The sequence below is a fragment of the Aquarana catesbeiana genome, linkage group LG10 (genome assembly GCF_042186555.1).
Source record: "Aquarana catesbeiana isolate 2022-GZ linkage group LG10, ASM4218655v1, whole genome shotgun sequence".
Taxonomy (NCBI): domain Eukaryota; kingdom Metazoa; phylum Chordata; class Amphibia; order Anura; family Ranidae; genus Aquarana; species Aquarana catesbeiana.
In genome coordinates, this window is record NC_133333.1 from 210,701,659 (window position 1) to 210,714,389 (window position 12,731).

General features: G+C 44.6%; 1 protein-coding gene across 1 annotated transcript in view; it reads right to left on the reverse strand.

Moving 5' to 3' along the window:
* Positions 1–12,731, reverse strand: part of HEPACAM (hepatic and glial cell adhesion molecule) — a 47,120-nt gene that overhangs the window by 21,163 nt on the left and 13,226 nt on the right. The window contains exons 2-3 of the mRNA XM_073603241.1: positions 5,428–5,769; positions 149–430 (exon numbers count right to left, since the gene is read on the reverse strand). Of these exons, the coding sequence (XP_073459342.1) occupies positions 149–430; positions 5,428–5,769 (624 nt within the window). The remainder of the gene's footprint in view (positions 1–148; positions 431–5,427; positions 5,770–12,731) is intronic.

The following is a 12,731-nucleotide window of genomic DNA, read 5'->3' on the forward strand; positions in this document are numbered from 1 at the left end:
TTTTATAGTTACCCTGAAACATATACTACTAAAAACTGTACATTATAGTTCTAATCATAATAAATAAAATATATACAAAACCAGTGTACATTTATTCCCTTTAACAGCCATAAACAATATTATAAAGAATATTTATCCTTTTGCTTACGGTAGACAGTGAGCTTAAAAGGAGTGCTGCGCCCGCTGCTGATAGGATTTTCCACCAAGCAAATGTAGACGTCATCATCGGTCATGGTGACCTTGGAGATGGTCAGCACTCGGTGGTCGGGGGATAGTAGTATCCTGGAGTCATTGGCCAGGGTCTTCCCCCCCTTCAGCCAGGTGTACAGGGGCTTTGTGCCATTATCATGAAAGCAGCTCAGTGTGAAGTTGTCTGCGAGCTCCAGGACCGCGGATGATGGGACCGAGACACGGGGCTTGGATATCGGTACTGCAAGGAACATAGAGATGGTACATTCTCCTTTCTGTTATGTGGAAATTTACTGAAAACAAAAACGAAGATTGTCCATTTTAAAAGATTCTTTTATCTTTTGGGGACTTTTACATAATGGAACGTACAGTGGTAAGTGAGACTCCATGGTGGCCGTAGATAGAGAAAAAAAATCATCATATATAGAACCAAATTTATACTTCCTGCCCACCTAAGCCCAATTATCTTGTAGATTTCTGCTTTACTGCTGTTCCAGTGACAACTCAAAAAAATTTGATTTTCTCTCACTCTAGGTCCTTGTGACAATTCTCACATATAAAACAAAAAAGGGGTTCTGAGCGTAGTAGTGGCAAAATCAACAGGTAAAAGTTTAAAAAAGTAAAGCCAGCCATAGATGGATCGAATCTTTGCTGGTACAACAGGGACTGGCCGAAATTCAATCCAACTATGGGCAGGCTGATTGTACCCAAGTTGCGTATAACCAGCTTATCAGATTTTTAGCATGCGATTATTGTCAGCGATAACATTGCTTCCTTATTGAGAAATGGTCCCCTGAGGTCTACTGGAAAACTGACACTTGGGGGAGTGTAAATTTCCTGGGTCCCCCTCAGATCTTAGGCAGACCATACATGGTGAAAATGTATTTCCTGCAGCCACGGGTTGCAGGAATTAAATTTGCACAATTCCCCCATCAACACAGACAGTGCTGACAGGGGAATCTCCCCTGCCGAGCAATTGTCTGCTCCCAGCAGGGGCAGGCGGGGGAAGCGGTCCTTGCCAGGAGAAGACAGTAATTAAAGCTAGCAACTTTAGCAGCCGCTAGCAATAATCGTAAGAGAATCCGGGAGGCTTGGTACCTTCAGCCTGCCCATTAACGGTTTGAATCTTGGCCGGTTCCTGTCGAGTTTTGAACCATATATGGCAGGCCTTAGTGGTTCACCCTGCTAGCTCGGTATTAAAACATAGGTAACATAGTTCTCTTAACTGTTGATCCTGCCAGAAAATGAAATACAGTAGATTGTAAAATGTGTTAGCTGGAGTTGGAAATTACCTTGTCTCTTACTTAAAGTGCATTTAAAACTTTATTATCTAAATGAGATTTAAGGTTTAGTGAATGAACAGGATAAATTGGCAATGCAAACAAGATGGTAATGGGGGTATGCAACAAACACAGGACAAACAAAAACAGGCAATGTAACAATTACAATAACAGGGGCTGCCTGAGGAGCAGTTTTTAAATAACGGCACTAGGTGGCAGCACAGCACAGTCTATGAGACACTCAGAGAAACAATAAGAGCACTAAAGGTACAAACAATTACTTGCATTTCTCTTGAGCAAAACTTCTCTCACAAGGGCACGCCATAGACTTTCTCTGATGGTCCAGGTAGCTGGCTAGAGGGTTTCCTGGACCTGTTTCACAGGCAAAGAGGCATGAAGAGTTTCTGGTCTGGCCACATAAGTAAATGGCTGTGGGCGGAGAAACACCCCACTGAAAGCTCAGCACCCTGTACACAGTTGAAGCAAGGTCCTCTGCAGTGCCTATGTCTTCTACTGAAGCTGAGTAATATTAAGCACCGAACTGGCTGCCCAGTCCCAGATAAAAGGGTCTGAAGCCAGATTCCTCTGCTCATCAGACGTGACCTCTTGGGGCTGAAGAAGCTGGGGACCAGAGAAGCGTATATTCTCCGGGTAGAAACTCTAAAGATTGTGAAAATGGAATCAAAGGAACCTGCACCTGCTGCCGAAAAGGTGAGTAGAGAATAGAGCTCTTCCAAACTAATTTCTAGCTGAACTCTGAACTTGTGGTCTTTTTTAACTCCAATAAGCTGTGGGCTAGGCTAGCATGCCGCGCAGCCCACCTCTTTGTTTACATGAGATGTGGGGGCGGGACTGACCCAGCCTGAAGCTCACTGGTGTAAAAAAAGAGCATGAGTTCAGAGTTCGGCTAGAGATGAACTTGGATGTCGCCCAAGCTCATCTATAATAAAGTTGATGGGGACAAGGGCCTCTTCCCGACAACCCTGGCTGGTGATTGTCGTGGTCTGCAGGTGAAAAACAAGAGCCGGTTTTTGACAATTCCTTTAATAATAGCTCTGTCTTCTCCCGGTGCCGTTCTCTCCACCGCTGTCTCTTCCTGCTGTCGTCTTCTCCTGCTGTCTGTCCCACCACCGTCTTTTCCTGCCGTCACTCCCAGTGCCTTCTCTCCCGCCGCCGTCTTCTTCTTCGCCACCAGTTACCCGCTAAAAAAAAAAAGTCAAAAGCCGCCGGCCAGGGTTGTCGGGAAGAGGCCCTTGTCCCCATCAACATGGGGGCAAGGTGCTTTGGGGTGGGGGGCGCTTGTCCCTTTTCTGACCTGCCGGGCTGCCTGCTCAGAAAAGGGTCTGGTATGGAAAAAAGAAGTAAAAAGGGTTTTCTTCCATCATAAAAAACGGAGCTTAGCAGAGACCCATGTTAGCAGAAGTCAGCGGATGATCTTCCACTAACGTCCGCTATCCCATAGCGATACATGTATGTTTTTCATCCGTCAATGGATGGATGAAAAACGGACATATGGAACACGCCCATGTGAAAGGGGCCTAAATTGCCGAAGATTATAGGATGACTTTTCTTTTTTTTCTTCTTTTTTAGCCCAAAACCTTCATATCCTGCTTCTTATCTTTGGGGGTCTCCTTTGGTCAAGCTTCTGCTGCTGGCAATGTCAACATTCAGTCTTTACCATTGCATCTTGGAGCCATTGAAGACCTGATTATAGATACATTGTCCACTGATATATTGGGAGCATGCAATCATATAAGAATACCATATGGATGCTTCTTTCTTCAATAGATGGGACACTAAATGCTATTTTATAATATGACTGCTCTACTGATGCAAATTAGAATCATTGAGCCTATCAGAATGACCCCTTGCAGCCCTCCCCTCTCTATGGGATCTTCATTACACAAAAGTATGGTAAAGATTCCTTGGATTCTTGTAAAAAACGATACCTCCTATTATCCCTATGTCTGCACACCTGATGTGCCCATCAAAATGGGTGTCTGTGAGCAGGGGCAGGTCATGGATGACAGGGTGGTCATCACGTCCTCCATGCTCCTCTCCTTGTTGGGCACCAAGCAAGGGTCACATGAGAGGCCTAACCCGAGGTGGGTTCTTCTGGGCTATGCTAGACACTTTGTACAGGGTCACTACCATACACACAAGGAGGGTCGGCGCAAGGATTTTCGTCTGCACAGGTGAAGGTGCACTTTGTAGCTCGTGCCTCTCTCCTACTGGGCACAGCGTGGAAGTTTTAGTTTGCCTGCTGGGGCATAGTTTTTTTAAAAAGTCCTAATTCCTAACAACTGGCTGTGGATCTGAATTTTACTGCCCTTCAGCCCAGTGCCCTAAGGCGGATGCCTAGGTTGCCTTATGGTGGTGCAGGGTATCTTTACTTAAGTCACACTCACAGCCCGGTAAATGGCAAATATGAACGAACTCTAGTTAACTCTCTTGATGTATTCTTCATCACTGCGGTTACTTGTGCATTTAGGAGGGACACGCAGAGCCAATGCCCTCTCCACCTGTCCAACGTATTACCGCTACCTCACTCCCAGTAACTTTATGGGATCCCGCCATGCACTTATGTGCACTTCACTTAACTCGTTCTCTTCCATACCTGTGTACAGGTTGAGGGCCTCTGTGTTTCACATCTGCTCCTGTTGCTATGAGAGATAAATCATGTCTGAAGGAGTGCTAATAACATTTTATCTGCCATATGTGCACACTTACGACAGGATACTAGAGAAATCTTCATTACCCTTGGTAACCACTTGTATCTTCACATTGTTATAACTTTTGTACTGATATCGCCATACCCAAATGTGTTTGAGTGACCCAAGCTGTAACTATATGTGCTGGTTACTTACATTGCACCCCTTCAGTAATTTCAGACCGGGCAAGGGCACAGTTTTAAACATTTTACTGGAGGAATCAATTAACGTGATGACAGCAACATTTGACAGTCCAAGATAAAGCGCAAACATTCCCTAAAATTCCTAGTCCCTAACTACAGGCTTGTGGCTGCCCTAGTATATCTGTTTAAGCAAAGTCCAATGTTGGCTGAGTCTATGTCTGGAATTTAGCTCCGGCAGGACACAGGTTATTCTGACTCTGGCAATAGCGTCAGGCAGAGAACCCTCTCTGAGTGTGCGTAGATTCGCCAACTGCTCTTGTCCCTTTTGTAGCACACAGGACCAGAGGGGCGCACCCAAGAAAAACCCAGAAGAACAGTTATTGTTTAACTTACCGCTGGGGCAGCAGTAACCACTATCTGCCTACACACCCACCATCTCTGTGCTCTGTTCTCAGGCTTGCAAACCTGCTGTACCCATTATGAGAGGTCCCCACCATCCCTGTGCTTAGTTCCCAGGTCTTCACACCTGCTGTACCCATTATGAGGGGCTCCCACCAACTCTGAGCTAAGTTTCCTGGTCTGCACAATTGCTGTGCCCATTATGAGGGGTTCCCACCATTCCAAAATGTAACAAAAGGAACTGGAACACAACTAGGTGAGTGTAGGACACCCACAACTTCTAGATGTATATAAACATATCTGAGCAATATGGCAGAGAGATATCTATGTCCAGAACACATAAGAAGTCAGGTACTGATTTATCCCCCCAAGGCTCTACCTGTGACTAAAATATTACTTGGTTGCGCTGATCCTTAAAGCTGGCTTCCACATCTTTGGTGTACATAACCAAAGCATAACTTTGATCTCATTCCCAGTGAGGCCAACATGTTGACTTTCAACTACAGAAAGGACTTTTATATAGATATTATTATTAGATATTCACCTAATAAGAGGAGCCATAACACATAAAAGGTGGATGGGAACAGACAAAATTCTTTGGTGGACAGGAACAGTTAGAAATTATGGTAGATCTGACTCAGACCAGTATGATTCACCTGTAACAAAACTATATAATTTTGGATGAACTAACCCTTTAACACATACCGTCCACAGTAAGGTTGATGGTCTTTTCTCCTGTAAACGTATCGTCAGTGATGGACACCTCCACCCCGTAGGTCCCCTCATCAGACAGAAGGAGGTTACTGATTAGCAGAGAGCCATTCTCAAAAACCTGTATCCGGTCCTTGTAGTCCGCACGTAGGTTCCCAATGATGTCTGCACCCACTGACTGCACCACGGTGATGGGTTTTTCTCGCTTTAGCTGCCATTTTACCACAGGTTTGTCACTGCTTGAGCTTCTGTACTGAACTGAGAGGAGAGCTGAATGTCCATATGTGCCATGGATATGCTGAATGTGGCTTGTGATGTTTACAGCCTCCGTTGGATCTGAGAGCAGAAGAGAAAAGTCAGGTTTTTCTCACTATTTATTATTATCACTATTATTAACATATATACCACCTATCAAATTCAATAGCCATAACCCCAAAAAGCCATCATGATGGTGGAAGGCACGAGAGACCCCCCTACCCTGGGACACTGTGCTGGGTGGGGGTGCTTCTGGGGCAAGAGAGGCACTCTCTTAGGACATCGTGATGGGGGGCTTCTGGGGAAGGACAGGTAATCCTAGGACACTGTGCTAAGGGGTGAGGGGGGCTTCTGGGAAAAGAGAGGCACCCTCCTAGGACATCATGCTAGGGGGGTGGGGGGCACCTGGAGCAGAACAGGTATCCTCCTAGGACACCACGCTAGGGGGGTAGGGGGCTTCTAGGACAGGAGAGGCACCCTCCTAGGACACCATGCTAGAGGGGTGGGGGGCTTCGGGAGCAGGGGAGGCACCCTCCTAGAGCACCATGCTAGGGGGGTGGGTGGCTTCTGGGGCAGGAGAGGCACCCTCCTAGGACACCATGCTAGTGGCGCTTCCAGGGCGGGACATTCAATCTTCTAGGAAACCATGCAAAGGGGATGGGGGCTTCTGGAACAAGACAGGCAATCTCCTTGGACACAGCGCTAGTGAACAGCTGAGGGATTCTGGGGCAGAAGCTTCTTGCCTCTGCACTGCCTAGTTAAAAATGCATTTGCCCACACAAATCCCACCCTGCGTGCTGACTCCTAAATTGCTTATCATCATCCACCTCCCAGTCAATCAGAAAAAAAGAAAAGAAATTAGGTGCACTCCAGAATAAAAGGCACAATCTGTGCTTATTGATGTGTTCGATATAGAGCAGACCACCTGAACTCCTCCTACTGACATGTTTTACTTGCAAGGAGGTCAATAACAATAATAAACTGATAAGTTGATGATGGCATGAGTTGATGTGTCATAAATTACTTATGTTCCAAAAAAGAAGAACTAACAATAATGTTAATGGAAACCCAGGTTTGTTTTACCACGATGCTTAGAACTAAATTCCCCTGGTTTAATCATGTGCCCCATCCAGTTTGATTGTCCTTGGACCAAAACCCTAAGCCTGGTGGGCAGCAGCTGTCATTTGTACACCCTTGTGCAGGTAACTGTATGTGTAAGCGCCATCAATTTGGAGGAGAAGGCAGGTTTATTTGGGCATCTTCACCCGTAAATTCGCCTGGGAACCAAAGGACTTTGTCCTGGATGCACTGGATTAAAGGGTTGAATCCAGGAACGCAATCAGAATTTTGAGGCCTGTATAAGATGGATTCTGATTGGCTGACAGGGGTATTAAGATTTCTTACTTTTTGTTGGAATTTTTTTAGGCATGTATATCTTTATTGGGTTTGGAAAAAATAACATTACATAAAGTAAGTGGATGTTACATCAATGCATGGGTTCAAGCAAGGATAAGAAGAATGAGGTTAACAGTAGGTTTATTAGGCAAGCCCAGCAATGTGTGGGCAGGCTCCATTATCAATCAATATTTAACTGCCTGCAACATTAATTTCCAATCTGTATGTGTGTTTTGGAATCAGATGCCAGTGGGTAGAGTCACTTTTCATAGTATTGTTAACGGACTGTTACTTTGCCCCCATTTTTACCTAGTTTCAGACATTCTATTATTGAAGGCTTCTAAGGTCATGTACACACAAATACAGTGTCTTGCAGTGCCTGGCTTTTTACCTATCTTGTTACATTACAGCCTTTAGTTCAATGTATTTTTAATGTGAATTATATGTGATGGATCAGAACACAATAGTCTAAGTTGGTGAAGTAAAATTAGAAAAATATATGCATTAAACTATTTTTCAGAAATAAAAAAATGATAATTGGCATGTGTGTATGTATTCTCCCCCTTTGTTATGAAGCCCATAAAAAGCTCTAGTCAACCAATTACCTTCAGAAGTCACAAAATTTGTGAAATGTCGTCCACCTGTGTGCAATCTAGTGTTACATGATCTGTCATTACATATACACACCTTTTTGAAAGGCCCCAGAGGCTGCAACACCTAAGCAAGAGGTACCACTAATCAAACACTGCCATGAAGACCAAGGAACTCTCCAAACAAGGGACAATGTTGTTGAGAAGTACAAGTCAAGGTTAGGTTATAAAAAAATATCCAAATCTTTGATAATCCCTAAGAGCACCATCAAATCTATCATAATCAAATGGAAAGAACATGACACAACAGCAAACCTGCCAAGAGACGGCCCCACACCAAAACTTACAGACCGGGCAAGGAGGGCATTAATCAGAGAGGCAGCACAGAGACCTAAAGTAACAATGGAGGAGCTGCAGAGTTCCACAGCAGAGACTGGAGTATCTGTACATAGGACGACAATAAACCGTACACTCCATAGAGTTGGGCTTTATGACAGAGTGGCCAGAAGAAAGCCATTACTTTCAGCAAAAAACAAAATGGCATGTTTTGAGTATGCGAAAAGGCATGTGGGAGACTCCCAAAATGTATGGAGGAAGGTGCTAAGGTCTGATGAGACTAAAATTTAACTTTTTGGCCATCAAGGAAACGCTGTCTGGTGCAAACCCAACACATCACATCATCAAAAGAACACCATCCCACAGTGAAACATGGTGGTGGCAGCATCATGCTGTGGGGATGTTTTTCAGCAGTCGGAACTGGGAAACTGGTCAGAGTTGAGGGAAAGATGGATGGTGCTAAATACAGGGATATTATTTAGCAAAACCTGTACCACTCTGTGTGTGATTTGAGGCTAGGACGGAGGTTCACCTTCCAGGAGTACAATGCCCCAAACACACTGCTAAAGCAACACTTGAGTGGTTTAAGGGGAAACATGTAAATGTGTTGGAATGGCCTAGTCAAAGCCCAGACCTCAATCCAATAGAAAATCTGTGGTCAGACTTAAAGATTGCTGTTCACAAGCGCAAACCATCCAACTTGAAGGAGCTGAAGCAGTTTTGCTAGGAAGAATGGGCAAAAATCCCAGTGGTAAGATGTGGCAAGTTCATAGGGACTTATCCAAAGCCACTTGGAGCTGCGATAGCTGCAAAAGGTGGCTCTACAAAGTATTGACTTTTGGGGGGTGAATAGTTATGCACATTGACTTTTTCTGTTATTTTGTCCTATTTGTTGTTTGCTTCACAATAAAAAAAAAACAATCTTCAAAGTTGTGGACATGTTCTGTAAATTAAATGATGGAAATCCTCAAACAATCCATGTTAATTCCAGGTTGTGAGGCAACAAAACATGAAAAATGCCAAGGGGTGAATACTTTTGCAAGGCACTGTATCTAGGTGCTGTTTAGACATGAGCCCCTTTTTCTAATTAAAATAAACCGATACTGAAAAATGAATTACACTTATATATTTGCTCTCCATATAATTACATAGCAGCAGATTATAAAATCTTGCACATGTACTGTAGATGTCTCGGAGGGGAAAAAAAAGACAGCACCTGGATGGGAAATTCCAACCTGGGGCCACCTGGGGGGTTTGGCATAGGCCAGAGCCTGCCCACTGATAGTAGGTGGTCTCCTGATTTGGTTGTAATTTAACAAACTGGAGAATGATCACCACCTCTTACACGCAGGTCATGAAGAATCTACTGCTTGTTTTTTGAGCCAGCACACATATCTCAGTCGCCAGTTCTAGTTGTGACAGCCAGTCCAACAAAGCTACTCTTTATGCTGGTCCCTTCTTGCCCCCTATCATTTCAAGGTTGTCACCCTTCTTGCCTCCTATCATGTCAAGATTGAAACCCTTCTTGCCTCCTATCATTTCAAGGTTGCCACCATTCTTGCCTCCTATCATGTCAAGATTGCTACCCTTCTTGCCTCTTATCATGTTAAGGTTGCTGTCCTTCCTGCCTTCTATCATGTCAAGTTTGCCCCCCCTTTTTTCCTCCTATGTCTGCACTCATTGTAGGACCAGTGACCATATCTTCAGGATGAGATATGGCCGATGGCAGGAGTCTCACATTCTAGTACTAGAAAGTGAGGACCAGACCACAGGCTGTCATAGGTCTTGGAGAAGGGTGTGTATTACAGGATGAAAGCACCAAACCTTTCAAGAATGAGCAATTCATTCTTTATGACTGGATAGGATATGGGTATTTTAGTACTCCTTAACCAATTAAACTCCATAAAGGTTTTATTCCCTTCAAGACCAGACCATTTTTTTGCTATTTAGCACTGTGCTACTTTAACTGGCAACTGCTTGGTCATGCAATACTGTACGCAAATAAAATGTACATATAATTGGCCTAGGTACCATGAGATAGCTGCGGGCCAATCACAGCATCACAGTACTATGTACAGCTGTTTTAACCGCATCCCGACCGCCTCACACAGATATACTGTGGCAGAAGGGCGCGTACAGACAGATTAACGTACCTGTACGTTGCCCTTTAAGAGGCAGCTTGTGGGCACACCTGCCGGGAGCTCCGTGACCGTGATCGCGGGTCCTGAGCACTCAATGTCCACGGGGATACCTGCAATCGTCTCACGGTGAGGAAGAACGGGGAGATGCTAATGTAAACAAGCATCTCCCCGTTCTGCCTGATGACACTCTCACTGATCACCGCTCCCTGTAATCGGGAGCTGTGATCAGTGTAGTGTCACACACAGCCCCTCCCCCCCACAGTTAGAATCACTCCCTAGGACACACTTAGCCCCTACAGCGCCACCTAGTGGTTAACCCCTTCACTGCCAGTCACATTTACACAATAAGCAATGCATTTTTAATCGCACTGATCGCTGTATAAATGTGAATGGTCTCAAAATAGCGCCAAAATTGTCCGACGTGTCCGCCATAATGTCGCAGTCATGATAAAAATCGCGGATCGCCGCCATTACTAGTAAAAAAAAAAAATCATCAATAAAAATGCCTTAAAACTATCCCCTACTTTGCAGACACTATAACTTTTGCGCAAACCAATCAATAAACGCTTATTGCGATTTTTTTTACCAACAATATGTAGAAGAATACGTATCGGCCTAAACTGAGGATAAAAAAAAAAATTTTTTATATATTTTTTGGGGATATTTATTATAGCAAAAAGTAAAAAATAATACGTTTTTTTCAAAATTGACGCTATTTTTTTGTTTATAGCACAAAAAATAAAAACCGCAGAGGTGATCAAATACCACCAAAAGAAAGCTCTATTTGTGGGAAAAAAAGGACGTCAATTTTGTTTGGGAGCCATGTCGCACGACCGTGCAATTGTCAGTTAAAGCGACGCAGTGCCGAATCGCAAAAAGTGCTCTGGTCTTTGGCCAGCCAAATGGTCCGGGGCTTAAGTGGTTAAATGAAACACATTCATATCAGGTGTGATTACATTGTGATCATGTGATCGCATAGTAATCACGTGATACTTCGGCCGCTGCAGGAGGCACACCAGTGCGCATGTGCCAGGTGACGTACAGGTACATTGTCTGGCCTGTAGCTGGTTACTGTGGCCAAGTTGAGCATTAACATGTTGGAATCCTACCTTGAGCTGGAGTGTTCCTAGATAAATTTAGCAAGCTTTTGCAGCTAGGCTGTAATCAGATGGAGCTTTGTTTATTTTCTTTGGGTTTCTCCTAAGCTCAGGAGATTTTTACCACACACAGCTATTTTGTGTGTTCCCTGGATAGCCTATGATGTGGGTAGACCTAAGCAGGAGAGATCCTTTTACATGGGCTGCTTAAAGAGGAAGTAAACTTCCTCTGCTTACATTTACCTATAGATAAGCCTATTATAAGGCTTACCTATAGGTAGTGAAAATATCTCCTAAATGTGTACCGTTTAGGAGGTATTTACATTACATGCAGCCAGCGACATCACTGGCGCATGCGCTCTAAAGGAACGGCCACGGATGCCGTTTCTTCTGAGACCCGTGCCGCAGACGGCGGCACCCTCGTGCATGCGAGGGAGTGATGTCATGGCGGCTCTGGCCAATCACAGCGCTGGAGCCCGTGAACCCGGAAGAAACTCCCGGGAAAATGTCAGCCATCTCAGCGGTGTGTGTGGCCGCTGCTGGAACAGCTTCGTTCTGAGGTAAGTATTTCATAATGAGCTAGTATGCAATGCATACTAGCTCATTATGCCTTTGACTTACAAGGTTTTTTTTTTTGCAGAGTTTACAACCTCTTTAAAAGCTGAACGGGACGCAAATAATTTCATTTAATTATTACTCAGCAGCTACAAAGGCTGTAAATCCACTATGTGCACCAAATTCCTCTGCAATCCTTGTTATTACTATATAAAAGTAGTGGTGACATCATGTGTGTGCTGTACACAGCCTGTGCAAACAGAAGAGCTGTGGGAGAGACCCAACAGCTCCACCCACTACAGGCTGCCTGCAGAAAACTACAGGAGGGGGCGGAGATAAGACCAGTCACCCTGCACAAGTAACAGCAGTGACCGGTCTTTATTATAGGAAGCTTCTGCACAGAGGTAATGTCTCCCATTGGATTACTGCACTGATCTGGAAGAAATACACAAAGCACACCAAGATTCAATGAAGAATACACATGACTCTTGCTTTTAGGCAACCATTTTTGTTGATTAGGGATGAGCTCAGGCATGTTCGGATCCCAGTCCAAACCCACCTAAACTATCCTGCCAGCCTAGATGTTCAACACTTCCTCTGATTCCATGCCTTTTGGACTGAGCCATGCTTCCCCCCCCTTAAGAGCATACCCATTGGCGCACTAGCATCTTCAACTCCCAGCATGGAAGCAAACAAGGCATCAGATCTGAACCCTGATCTTCACTTCCGAACGGACTTCCCTCATTGATGCTGTCTATCAAGGAAGATAAGCTGGGAACCATTATCTTTGCTGCGATGCCACTTCGGATGCGGTCATGACACTTTATCCTTAATGAGACCGGTCCCGGTCTGTATAGACACCTCTATTGTTGCATCCCCTCCTCCCCCGCACTTCCCCTGCCACTTTCTCCAGCATCGCCTCGACCCCG